Source organism: Dendropsophus ebraccatus, chromosome 12 (assembly GCF_027789765.1).
Source record: "Dendropsophus ebraccatus isolate aDenEbr1 chromosome 12, aDenEbr1.pat, whole genome shotgun sequence".
NCBI lineage: Eukaryota > Metazoa > Chordata > Amphibia > Anura > Hylidae > Dendropsophus > Dendropsophus ebraccatus.
Window position 1 is genome coordinate 86,636,087 of NC_091465.1, and position 13,371 is coordinate 86,649,457.

General features: G+C 43.9%; 1 protein-coding gene across 6 annotated transcripts in view; it reads left to right on the top strand.

Moving 5' to 3' along the window:
- SPEN (spen family transcriptional repressor) overlaps positions 1-11,726 on the top strand; it is a 52,080-nt gene extending 40,354 nt beyond the window's left edge. For all 6 annotated transcript variants that reach the window (XM_069948737.1, XM_069948739.1, XM_069948738.1 and 3 more), the window contains 5 exons: positions 605-8,327; positions 9,213-9,581; positions 10,060-10,254; positions 10,779-10,937; positions 11,309-11,726. In XM_069948737.1, coding sequence (XP_069804838.1) covers positions 605-8,327; positions 9,213-9,581; positions 10,060-10,254; positions 10,779-10,937; positions 11,309-11,440 — 8,578 coding nt within the window. In that variant the 3' untranslated portion in view covers positions 11,441-11,726. The remainder of the gene's footprint in view (positions 1-604; positions 8,328-9,212; positions 9,582-10,059; positions 10,255-10,778; positions 10,938-11,308) is intronic.
- The last annotated feature ends 1,645 nt before the right edge of the window (positions 11,727-13,371 follow it).

Below are 13,371 nucleotides of genomic sequence, written 5' to 3' on the forward strand. Positions count from 1 at the left end.
CCATTAGCCTGAAACAAGAGTCCTCTTAATTTTTACGTGGAAATTCAAGAACCAAACTCTAAGCATGTGACAATCTTATGTCACTGGGCCAAAAAGATGGATTTTTTTTTTTTTATAGAGGAAAGACCTGTATTGCTCCTTATTTCTGCATTCAGCCTTGCTTTCAAAGGGAAACTATCAGGTTAGACAAATCTAATCTGATCTTCCTATTGCGTACGGGGCTCTGAGGATGAAGGTAAGTCTTACAGCTTCATCCTAAGAGCAGTTTCCAAACACCTTGCAGTTTAATCTGGCATGTAGTAAGGCCGTTTGGAGCACTGGGGATGCGCCCCAAAAGCACTAATCCACCTCTGGCCAGCCTGGCCCTTGTAATAATTATCAATGGAGTGGGCCAGACCAGTGCCGGGGGCGACCTCACTACACCCCGGATTCATCCTCAGCGCTTTGTGTGAATTAAATTAATCTAACCTTCTGATAGTTTCCCTTTAAGAGAGGCTTTTTTATACTCATTATTATCAGATTATCTTTGTTGACAGTGTAGGTGCATGAAATGATGTAGGATATGCATCACAACTAACTTGCTGTTTGTTTTGCTTCTCTCCAGAACTGATGAAACACGAAGGGGGTCATACCATGAATTTACTTCCACGGAACGGACTTATTATGATAGTGTCCGGACTGTGGGGACGTACCAAGAGGAAACCAGAAGAGAGTACCCTGCTCGGAGCAGAGAGTTTTACCCAGACTGGGATTCATACCAAGGCGATTATTATGAACAGCGATACTACGATGAGTCAAGAGAATATAGAGACTATAGAGATCCATATGAGCAGGACATCCGGGAATATAGTTACAGACGCGAAAGAGAGCGGGAACGAGAGCGTTTTGAGACAGATCGAGAACGGGATAGTGAACGGAGACAAATAGAGCGTAGCCAAAGTCCTACCCATTCAAGAAGACCTCAGAGTCCTGCTCCCTCCCCTTCACAGTCTGAAAGAATTACCAGCGACCCTGAACGTAGAATTTACAGTCGCTCGTCTGACCGCAGTGGAAGTTGTAGTTCTGTCTCCCCTTCAAGGTTTGATAAGCTTGACAAAACTAGGACTGAACGTTACATAAAAAGTGAGAAAATCGAAAAAGAGCGCACTTTTGATTCAGATCGCTCTGATAAAGAAAAACGTCTACTGCGTAAGGAAAAGACAGAGAAAGGCGAGAAAGACAAATCGGATAGGTCAAAGCGAAAGTCCAAAAATCATTCAACAAGTTCCCAGTCTTCTGAAACAGATCAAGATAATGAAAAGGAGCCCAGTATAGAGAAACAGAAGGGTATTGCCAAGCAGCTGGCCAAAGAGAAAAATGAAAAGGACTGTACATCTAAAAACAGATTGGACCTCATGCCTTGTGTTGTTCTTACACGAGTAAATGAAAAGGAAGGTAAAGTGTTTGATACCCCTGGAGTAGATAAGGTATCAAAAACAAAGATTGATGGCGAGTCTATAAAGTCTCCTTCGTCAGATCAAAAAATTCAGATGATCAGACTTGAGCAGCCCAAGTTTGAGCAACTTAAAGCTGAATCAGCAAGAACTAAGGTGCCAAAAGAGAAGTCACTGTCTAGCCACATTGAGGTTGTGGATAAAGAGGGTAAACAAAAACTTAAAAAGCACTTAAAGCCGGAGCAGCCTACAGAGGGTGCCATGGCTGCTGATCTAGACAAGTTAGAGGCCCGTAAGAGACGCTTTGCTGATGCGAATTTAAAATGTGAACGGCAAAAACTTGATGTTCGAAGAAGTAATCAAGATGAGGATGATAGCCGTTTAGGCTTAAGGAAACCTGTTGAGCCTGCACCTTCAAGAGACTTCCCTGTAGGTCGAGAGGGGGATGTTGAAAGGAAAGGTTCTAGAAAAGATCTTTTAAAAAGAGAAAGTCGTAAAAACAAATCTGAAAGACTTCTCACCATCAACAGCCCCAAAGATGGCCAAGATTTGTTGTCTGTTGGAATCTCTGGTCGTTCCAATTCAGATCTGCCGTTTCGTATAGGAGAATCGGTAGATGAACAATTTGAATCTTTAGAACAAGCTTCTAAAAAGATCCCCTTCATGAAAAACATTCAGAGGCATGCACTCATGTCAGAAGAGATCGATAAAGATTCTTCTAAAGAAGACAGAAAAGTTTACCATCTTTCAAGAGAGGCAGTGGGCATCGAGAGATCAGAAACTGAAGAAAAGCTTGCAATCGATATTGATCATACCCAAAGCTACAGGAAACAGATGGAGCAAAATCGCAAGCTGAAGCAGCAGATGGAACTGGAGATATTGAAGTCAGAAAAATTCAGAAGTCCGAACAAAGAAGCAGAGGAGTATGAAAGACGTAGCCTTGTGCATGAAGTTGGGAAACCTCCACAAGACGTTACAGATGACTCCCCTCCAACTAAAAAAAAAAAGAACGATCATTTGGATTATGAAATTACCAAACCAGAAAGACACTATAGAAGTTCCCGCCAAATAAGTGATGAATCTGAGAGACTGTCTTGCTCTCCAGGTATGCGACCTTTTGCCTTTAGTGAGGAAGACTGTCCAGTTGGCTCCCCCAAATTAATACCAATCAAAGAATTTAAAGAGTCGCCCCATGCGGAGGATAAGAACACGTTTTCTAATGTGGCATATAAAGACGAACATTTTAAATTGCTACCCAACGAATCTGCCAAGAAGGAAAGCATACCTGATCCCTCCAAAGGGAAAATAATTTCTATGAGCCCTGAAGAAGAATATAGTAAATGGGATCAGATGAAACAAGAAAGCAGCAGGCTGGATATTAGCTTTCCTAGTAACATTATAAAGAGAGAGGCCATCAGAAAGCGTCCCAGAGACCTTGAACCTGGGGAAGTTCCATCAGACTCTGATGAAGATATTGATCAAAAACCAGCTACCCCTAAAGTTCCTTCTCTATTAGATGGCTCCAGATTTTCTTTTTTATTACGGGATGGAGAAGATAAAATGAGAGACAAGGAAGAACGACTGTCTGGCTCATTGGAAAGAAATAAATTTTATTCATTTGCATTAGATAAAACAATCACTCCGGACACAAAAGCCTTGTTAGAGAGGGCGAAATCACTGTCTTCCTCTCGTGAAGAAAACTGGTCTTTTTTGGACTGGGATTCCAGATTCGCTAATTTTCGCAGTAATAAAGACAAAGAAAAAGTTGACTCTGCTCCAAGACCTATACCATCATGGTACATGAAGAAAAAGAAAATAAAAACTGATTCGGATGGAAAATCTGATGATAAGAAAGATGACCACAAGGAGGAAGAGCAAGAAAAGCAAGAACTTTTTGCTTCTCGGTTCCTTCACAGTTCAATCTTTGAACAAGACTCAAAAAGACTCCAACATCTGGAAAGGAAAGATGAAGATACAGACATAGGTCTGTTTCGTCCGTATGGCCGACAACTTTCTTCTGACGGCATCAGTTATGCTTCAGATCTTGTGCAAGAACCAGTGGTCCTGTTCCATAGTCGATTTGTTGAGCTCACAAAGATGCAGCAGAAAGAGAAAGAAAAAGAGCAGAAGCCAAAAGAGGTAGATAGAGTGGAAGAAAAAGATATTCGGCCGAAGTCTCCAGAGCCTACGCCAGAGTGTAAAGGGCGGGAGATTAAGTCACCAGTGCAAGTTGTGCCAACACCAGCAGCACTTCCCCAACAAGAGCTTGTTGCACCAATCCAAGAAAAAACGCCTGCTGACAAAACGCCACCTCATTTTCTGGAGGCAGTAGAAGAGAAGCCAGCTGAACCTTGTGAACTAGCTGTTGAGGAACCTAAACTTCCCACTATAGTCACCCCTGTTCCAGCATCAGCTCCTCCACCTCCTCCTGTAGAAGCTACTCAAGTTGTTGTAGAAACTGAGGCCCAGCCTACTTCTCCACATGTGCCTGAAGAGATGACTAGTACTGAACAGCCATCCTACTTGGATACAAAGCCACCCACACCAGGGGCCTCATTTTCTGAAATCAATGCTGAACCAGTCACTGAACTGAAAAATGTTTCACCTGCAGTTTCTCCTTCCAAGGAAGATAAAAAGGTAGAAGAACCCAATGAGACCTTAGAAGAAGAAACTTCTGTTTTTACAAGTAGCGACACAGATGTATGCCAGAAATCAGAGCCTGTCCCAGATGAAGTTGAACCTGTTATTGCTGAAAAGGACATGGAGGTGGAACCTCTTAATGCAGTAAAAAACAAAAAGGCACCTAAAGGCAAAAGGTCAAATGTTGCAGATAAACCCGCCACTAGAAAAAGCGTGAGGATTGACCGGGAGAAGCGTAATAGGTCATCATCCCCACGCGGCGAGCCCCAGAAACATATTGAAACAAAGAGTGAACACGAAAGAGGCTCAAGGAGCTCTGCAAAATCTCCAAGTGCTGTCCCAGAACCTGATGTCTCAGAGCCAGCTCCGCCTCGAACAAGGCGAAATGTTAGATCTGTTTATGCCACCACTGGGGATAATGATGGAGCATCTTCAGTTAAGGAATCTACAGAGACATCCCGATCTACAAGAAAGAGACCTGAAAAAGAAGTTGCAGAACCTCCAGTTGCTGCTCTTCCCACTCCACGAAGAGGGCGGCCACCAAAGGTTCGCAAGAAAGTCGTGGGTGATGTGTCTCCTATCAAAGCAGAGCCACCAAAACAAGAGAACGAGGATGCAGAAGTCAAAGAACCAGCTGACAATGTAAAACCTGTAGAAGGATGGCGCTCTCCCCGATCTCAAAAACTGTCCCAGAGCCATTCTCCTGTATCCAGTATCCAACAGGGTAAAAAAAGCAAAAGCGACTCAGCATCACAAGCCCAGGAGAGTTCAGCAGAAACCAATGAAGACAGTAATGAAAAAGCAGAGGCACAAGTTGAAGAGTCCTCCAAGACAAGATTAGACAAAGAAGAAACTAGTGATGTCATTCCAGACGTAAAAGATGTGGAGCCAGAGAAATGTCCTGCAGACAAACCTAATGCTGAATTGCCTGACAAGAAAATATCACCTGTAGAGAAAGTGACAAAAGCTAAAGTTGGAAGGCCCAAAAATCCCAAAAATATCCCTCATTTGAAAATGGTAGAAATCCGTCTTAATGCTGCTGATGTGGATGCTTTGAGGCCACTTGAGGATACGGAGTCTGTGGTTGTAACTCCTGTTAAAATCAAAAGTCCTCAGAAGGAAGATAATGCTTCTCCACCTTTTACAACTCCACCAGAAACCGCATTCCCTGAAACCCCAGACAAAGATACAGCAAAGGAATCCAAGATTTCTTCAGAGGCTGTACAGCTGGCACGACAGATAGAACTTGAGCAAGCCGTTGAAAACATTGAGAAGATCACTGAAACTGCTGCTATTCCATCTTACAAAGACCCACAAAGTGGAGAAGTATCTGAGACTTGTCCAGAGGAGGAGGGGGATAAACCTGCACACCAGGCCAGTGAAACAGAACTGGCAGCAGCTATTGGGTCCATCATATGTGACATTTCTACTGACACAGAAACTTTTCCTAATGCTCCTACATATCCGGCAGAAAGGGAAGCAGAAATTCCCCCTGAATCCACAACTGCTCCTGCTGCTTCCCAGCCAGACGACTTGCATCCTGAAACAGTCCAAGCAGTAGATGTAATTTTACAGACTGATACTACCCCTCGCTCTGACACTGCACCTCCTGCACCTGCTGTGCCTGAGCAGGCAGATCCTATAGGAAGCAAAGAGCCAGACATAGCTTTTAACGAATCGGCAAATTCTGCCAAAGAAAGTGAACCTTTGCGAGACTTTCCTCCAAAGCAAAAGGGTCGTACTAAGGGACACAAGAGAAGACGAAGAGTTGCCAAGAGCCGTGAGAATATACAAAATAAATCTCCTGCAAAGGATGAAAAGGTCTCCTCAGACGAAGGTCCAAAGGAACAGCCTGGTGAGGAACCTGCAACCTCTAACACTGATAATCCAGCTGTAGACACAAGCTTGAATTCGTCTTCTGACACGATTTCCAAGGAAGGAGATGAATTTAAAGATGAAGAAATGGCAGGAGCTACAAACCTGAGTGATTCACCTCAACCTCTTTACATTGATGATGTTAGTCAAAGTAGCTTTAAGTTACGTTCAAGTACTGAAAGTGCCCCAGTTACTCCACCTAGTGTAACAACTCCTTCAGTTCTGTCCACTACCCCAGGGAAAACTGGAGCTCCCGTCTCTGCATCCCCGCTTGCACATTCAGCTCCTGCTATTATGCCTGATTGGATTGTTAGGCATGAAGATAACTCTTCCATTTCTACTCCACCTCCTGCAATGCCCCCAGATACCAAGGCCTCTGATGTGGATACAAGCTCAAGCACCTTAAGGAAGATTCTAATGGAACCAAAATATGTGTCCTCCGCTAGCAACACCCCCAGTATTGTTACAGCAGCAATCTCAGAGCCTGTCCCTGCGTCACATGTAGAAGAGCCCATCCATCCGCAAGTAGAAGCTATTAAACCAGTTTCTGAAGAAAAATCAGCTGTTCCTATTACCAACACAGTTGTTCCACCTGCAGCCGAAGCCCCAGCTTTTCAAGAGAAGGGGACTGTGTTGGCCCATAAGGCTACTTCTGTTATTAGTAGAATGCCTCCCAGCTTTGATCCTGATGACTTGCCAAGGATCACATTGGCAAAGCACGCACAACATCAGCCCGCTCCGCCTTGCATCCCTTCTCAGAAGATCAAGGTGAGACAAAATGCTAATGACAGCCGTGCTTGTATTAAACCAACAATGACCGTAATAGAGGAACGACCCACAGAAACTGGGCCAAGCCCTGGGCTCAGAGTGAACACGTCACAGGGAGTAATGCTGTTAAGTTACTCTGGCCAGAAAACAGAGGGCCCTCAGCGAATCAGTGCAAAGATCAGCCAGATCCCCCCAGCCAGTGCAGTTGATATAGAGATTCAACAATCTGTGTCAAAATCCCAAATCAAGCAGGAACCACTCGCTCCATCTCAGATGTTGCCAAAAGGACCTCAGACTCCGTCGGGTTACCAACAATACAATGCATCACCAGTCATCTCAAACATAAAACAAGAACGGTCTTCCTTGGAAAAATCTGAATCGAGCCACATAAGTGTTCCTAATGCGTCCTCACAAACCGGGGCGGTGAAGGTACTTACCCCGAATGCAGCCCCAGTTTTAATGCACAGCCAGATGCTACCTAGTCAGATGGTACCTTCTGGTAAAAAGATGACTGAGGCAATGGAGTCTAAAGTGCTTCAAACTACTAATATAAGCCCTCACCATTCTTCATTATCAAGCAAGATTCAACCAGAGGCAAATCATGTTGCTTCTGGATCCAGCACACCCACAGACAGGGCTCTCCCACTTCTAAATATTAAACAGGAGCCTCATTCACCTTGTACCTCTGGCCATTCACCATCTCCATTTGCCAGGTCTTGTCATCCCAGTGTTACAGCTTCACCTGCCTTAACTAACAATGCCTCAGTTATGCTGGGTCCAGGAATACCAGTGCCTCCATACATCCCGAGCATGCACCCAGAACAGACTGTCATTATGCCACCTCACAGTGTAACACAACCTGTGTCTCTAGGGCACTTGTCTCAAGGTGATGTCAGAATCAATACCCCACCTCTGCCATCCATACAGTATGGTATACGCCCAGACGCACTTCATTCTCCTAGAGCAGCTATGCAGCCTCAGATGGATGTCAGACCTCAGAGATCTAGCACTCCACAGCCAACGACTATCCGAGAAGTGGTACTTCCTACATTGTCTTCCCAGCACGCTTCAGATGAGGACATGCATTACCACCATCCTGTGGGCCGAGGTTCTGCCCATGTTCAGTCTGAAGTCCTGGTGATGCAGCATGAATATCGCATGCCTACACCTGGGATGCGCCTGGATCATTATAGCGTTCCTCAAGATGTCATATTGCCCCGGGATGTCCGCATGATGATGCACTCTCACATCTCCGCTGTTGGCGAGCACCATCAAGAGTCTAGGCGATCCCGAACGCCTGAAGGTCCAGTGAAGACTCCCCCTGCCAGTAAAACACCACAACCTGTGAAGGAATTGGCCAAACAACCCGATGTCAAACTATCTCATTCCCAACACAACGATGCCAGAATGCTGAGCGGTTTGAGCTTATCTCAGCCGGTTGTAGTTTCACACGGTGTGCCTCTTATTCATCCTTCTGGGAGCTCATTTCACGACTACCGACCAGTGTACACAGACATCCGGAACTATCACCCCGCTGCTCCACTCTCCCATCCTCCGTTCTCTGGTGCATCGGCCATAGGCTTGCAGTCAAGAAGTATGACCCCATCCCAGGTAAGAACTTGAATACACAATATGCAAACAAGTTTTTATACATTGCAGATGCTGAGTTAAGCCCCTATTATACGGGGCAATGTGAAGAGCAAGTTAGCGCCGACCTGTCAGATCAGTGCTTGCTTGCTCCTCGTTCCCCCGCCCGTTGGGTAAGAGTTGGGGGGGGGGGGGGGGGTTGCCAGGGATATCGTCAGATCGTCCGGGCAGCCTATAGGAGATAGCGGCGGTCTTCCGCTGCACCTATTACATGGAGAAACTGCAGAAGATCGTTAACAGGCTGATCGTTGGCGTTTCAGCCTGTTAAGACAGCGATCAGCCAACATCGTGCATGTCGGGTAATCGTTGTCTTCTATTGCACAAATCGATTATCGGTCGTATTGGCCGAATATGGCCGATAATCGCTTTGTGTAATAGGGCCTTAAGACGGCGGGTTTCTGGGGATTTATACTCGGCAACATTACTCACATTAGTTTTGTATTATTTAAACCATACTTTTCAGTCAACAACTTGCACAGTATTTATCATGACGGCTCATGCGGCTTTTTTATTAAGGGGGAAGTATTCATGCTACGTGTAAAGATTTGTATTACTGTTACTGTTTTAGTGTGTGGTGTGGGCTGAAATGGTTTTTGTGCAAACAAATACAATTTTTTTTTTATTTTTTTTATTAAAGTCACATATCATAAACTGGGCACACAGGACACAAAACCACAAACAACATTGGAACCTATGTTTTCAGGTGTCTGTATTATGTTTCATAGAAATCAAAAAGTGTTTTTTTTATATAATATATATATATATATATATATATATATATATATATATATATAATCTTTTGTATATATTGTCTTCTGCCTTCTAAGGCTTGCATGTTTTTACTTTTAGGGTGGGCCTGACAATGACCATCCACTTTCAAGTGGTCCTGGTCGAAGCAAAACGCCACAAATTGGTCAAGACCCTAAGGTGTCGCAGTCATCGGTTAGTGAGGCTCATCATCCAGCTCTTAGCAGACATACTGGTCAGATGGAGTCTCACATTCAGCACCTGCAGAGAGCATCAGTGGATACATCTCAGACCTCCTATCCATCTCCTGTTACCATCAGTCTAAAACAAGAATTGCCTTCCCCTCACCAGTCCCAGAAACAGGCCGCCTTTATGTCCTCCACAGCCAGCGCTCTCCAAAGGTCGGATATCCAATCTCTTCCCAAACAGGAGCCTCCGCAACGATCAGTGGACATGGTACAACTGCTGACGGTGAGTATGTCTACTCATGGCCGACATGTTATGTTGAATCTGAATTTGATGGTTTTATGGAAAAACAGGGTAAAGAAACAGGTACAAAAACGTTTCCAATCATAACAAACTATGGCATATTCTACAATCCAGCAATGCAGCAGAACATAGAAAAGCAACCAACCTCTGATCTCTAAATTGTTAGCAGCTGGCCCCATCACTATCAGACCTCGCTCCATGGCCGACATGTTAAGACTATGCTATGACATGTCAGAAGTTTTTAAAAATGGTAGTTACACTTTAAGCCCATAGCAACCAATCACAGCTCAGTGTTCCTTAAAAAGCTCTGGCAAGATGAAAGGTGATGAGTGGGAGCTATGGGCAAAACCAGATAGTCTTGGTTTTTGGCAGATTGATAAATGTCGGCCATTGTTACAGTAACAGGTTTGTAGTTATGATGGTAACGTGTTCCTCATATTTGTTCTGTGATTCCTTTCAGAAATACCCGATCGTATGGCAGGGTCTTCTTGCACTGAAGAATGACACAGCTGCTGTACAGCTGCACTTTGTTTCTGGTAATAATGTGCTGGCACACAGGTCTCTACCAGCCCCAGAGGGAGGACCCCCGTTGAGGATTGCTCAGCGCATGCGACTTGAGGCCACTCAGCTGGAAGGGGTAGCTCGCCGCATGATGGTAAGTGTTCAAATTACAAAGCGCATTTAAAGCATTGACTACCTTGTCATCATTTTTTACCCTGATTCTCTAATATTTGTTGCCACCTTCATGCATTGGCCATAGACCTGCACCACTAGCAGATTTAGTCCTATATGTTTTTGCCTTGTGCTGTATTGTGTTTGGGAAATGTCCCTGCACGCCTCCATGTAGGATATTACATGGAATTTGCTTTACTTGCTACTTTTATGTTAGTTAAAAAATTTAAAGGTTTTCCTGCAGCAGAATCCCCTACAGATCGCACTGTATGGCTGCAGAAAACTCTCTCCATTCCAGGATCCTGCTGCTACTGTATTTCATGCAAAAATTTAGGGAACAAAACCTCTAAACAAGCAGTAAGAACAGCTGATAGGTGTGATCAGAAGACTGGAAGAGGAGGGTTTGGATGAAGGTGTAAAAGGCTGCAGAGAAAGGAGTACCGCTTCAAAGACGTTGATTGTATGTTGGAATTACCTTCATTTAATGTGCTTCCTTTGTGTTTGCAGGTGGAGAGTGACTACTGTTTGTTACTTGCTCTTCCATGTGGCCGTGACCAGGAGGATGTTGTTAACCAGACAGAATCACTGAAAGCCGCATTCATCACTTACTTACAGGCAAAACAGGCGGCTGGCATCATCAACGTGCCCAACCCAGGCTCCAACCAGGTGCAGTTACATGAGCTGTTATATGATCTTACAAAGAAGTTCCAGAACATCCACCTATTGCTTAGTATTTGTCAGTCTGTGTGAGATTATAGCCTTTTGGGTGGTATTTAGAGATAAGCGAATCTTGAGCACGCTGTGATTTGTCCGAACGCTCTGCATTTGATTACAGCCTATGGCTGTATCCATGTATTCCAAACAACCTTAGGGATGTATCCAATTTAAGCCACTGGTAATCACATGCAGAGCGCTGGGCTTGGACAAACTGAAGTGTGCTCGAAATTTGCTCATCTGTAATGGTATTTAGTGATGGGGGTTCACATGGTGAATTCAGTGACTTTTTCTGTCTCTAATAACTATTTCTTGTTTTCCAGCCGGCCTATGTCCTGCAGATCTTCCCACCCTGTGAATTTTCAGAAAGTCATTTGTCCCGCCTTGCACCAGACTTGCTAGCCAGCATTTCCAACATCTCTCCTCATCTAATGATCGTCATTGCATCGGCATGAGACTACTCACTGCCATCACAAACAACGCACTAAACCGTTAGGAAACCAGTTGCTGAGTGAGTGCTCTGTCCCACTCTGCTGTTGAGGATTCGCGTCCCGCTGGACGGAGCCGGCGTTGCTGCTTCCCAGGATGTTTACATATTGCTTATGGACAAGCTGACGCACACAGGTGGCTTGATGCAACATTACGGAAGAAGATGGTTTCGGATTCCACGTCCAGAAACGTGGAGTATTCCAAGATAGTGGTTACTATTGTGTGCTTGTTTTTTTGTTTTTTTTTCTTTTTCTTTAAGAGGAAAAAAGCAAGAAAAAAGGAAAAAAAAAAAAAAGCTGAACCTGCCTTTGCACTAAATTAGTGACATGGACCTTTGTACAGCATTCCCTGCCCGTCCCGCCCCTTTTGCGTGTGTCATATTTTGAGCGACATGCTGTGATATAGAGAAGCCCGGATACAATGGACTGATGAGCAGAAACCTGTGAATATTAGACTTTTGACCGGAAAGAGGCGTAAAAGACGTTTGCAAAATAAGGAGATGGGAAAAGCGGCGGCCGGTCGCCGCCGCCATCTTCTGCAGCCGGTCTAATCTGCTCTAAGGACTTCTCACTCCTTTTCATTTGGGATGTACAGTTTACATGGGGAAAACATACAAAAGGGAGATCTATTTTCCTTTCCTCAGATATTCTAGGACTCTCCATGGGTGTGTGTATATAAGTATATATAATATATATTATATATATATAAATATATATAATACTGACTTTAGAGAAATCAGACCCCACGACATAACATTTTTTTTAATCTGTGCCAAAAATGTGTTTTCAGAAAGAATCTTATTTTCATACTCAGACGTATTGTCCCTCATTTGTAAGTGCTTTTCATTAAGACATTTCTCCGCTCATCGCAATCTGTGAGGAAGTGTTATACACTTGGACAAAAGACTTTTTAACCACCCTCTTCCCCAGCGTTTCCCTTCTATTTCTTCATTTTTCTTTTCCAGACACCTTAATTTATGGATTTTCTTCCCCTTCCCATCCTGGATTTTTTTTTGTGTGTCCATTGGATTACAAACTTTATTAAAAAAAAAAAAAAAAAATCTGTTCTAGTTTTGAAGCTGCCTCCTCCTGATCAGTTTAGGGCATGAACATCATGATCACGCCCGCCCCCTCTCCCCCCGTATAACATAGCTTATACAGACGTGTGTTGTGGGTACTCCAGATACTGTGTGTATCATTATGCCTTGGTTTTAGAAAAAAATATCTGTATATGATGCTGTGTGTTCTGAAGAAGTATGCACAGCAGAGCGTTAGGAGGAGAAAAGTGCCATACATAGAGCTAAGCACAATTGTATGTACAATAGCGGCCTTTAATGGCGGCAGTTGGTGTTTTCAAAGCTATTGGGCTAATTTAATATCCTAGACCATCTGGAGGTTTGTGTTCCTCTGTGATACCCATTTTAACATATGTTGTACACCTCACCATGTTCCCTGCTTGATCAGTGTCTGTAACTTTTTTATAAAGTTCTGTAATTTAGGGAAGATTATCTTTACATTATATGAATCTCGTGTTTCCAGAATTCGGGAAAGCTCTGGCGCACATGTCAGATGTTTCCATAAAGCACTGTTCATCTGACAGCCTCAATGGTGCTTGGACTGGTATACATTGGCATACCTCCTCTTTTTCTATATGCGGAGTTAGTGTGTTAAACATATATAGTGGGCCTCCCAAAATTTACCAGCAAATGATGAGTATCAGGATCAGAGAATCGGTGTGCATTAAGTACTGTACTGTTTATGGCAGAAGTGAAACCTTTAGCCTTCCAGCTACATAAGCCAGGCATGGTGGGAATTGCAGTTTTTCAACAGCTGGACTGCCGAAGGTTCCCAGTCCATTTTTTTTATGGGGATAAATTTTGTATGTTACATGGTTCAGG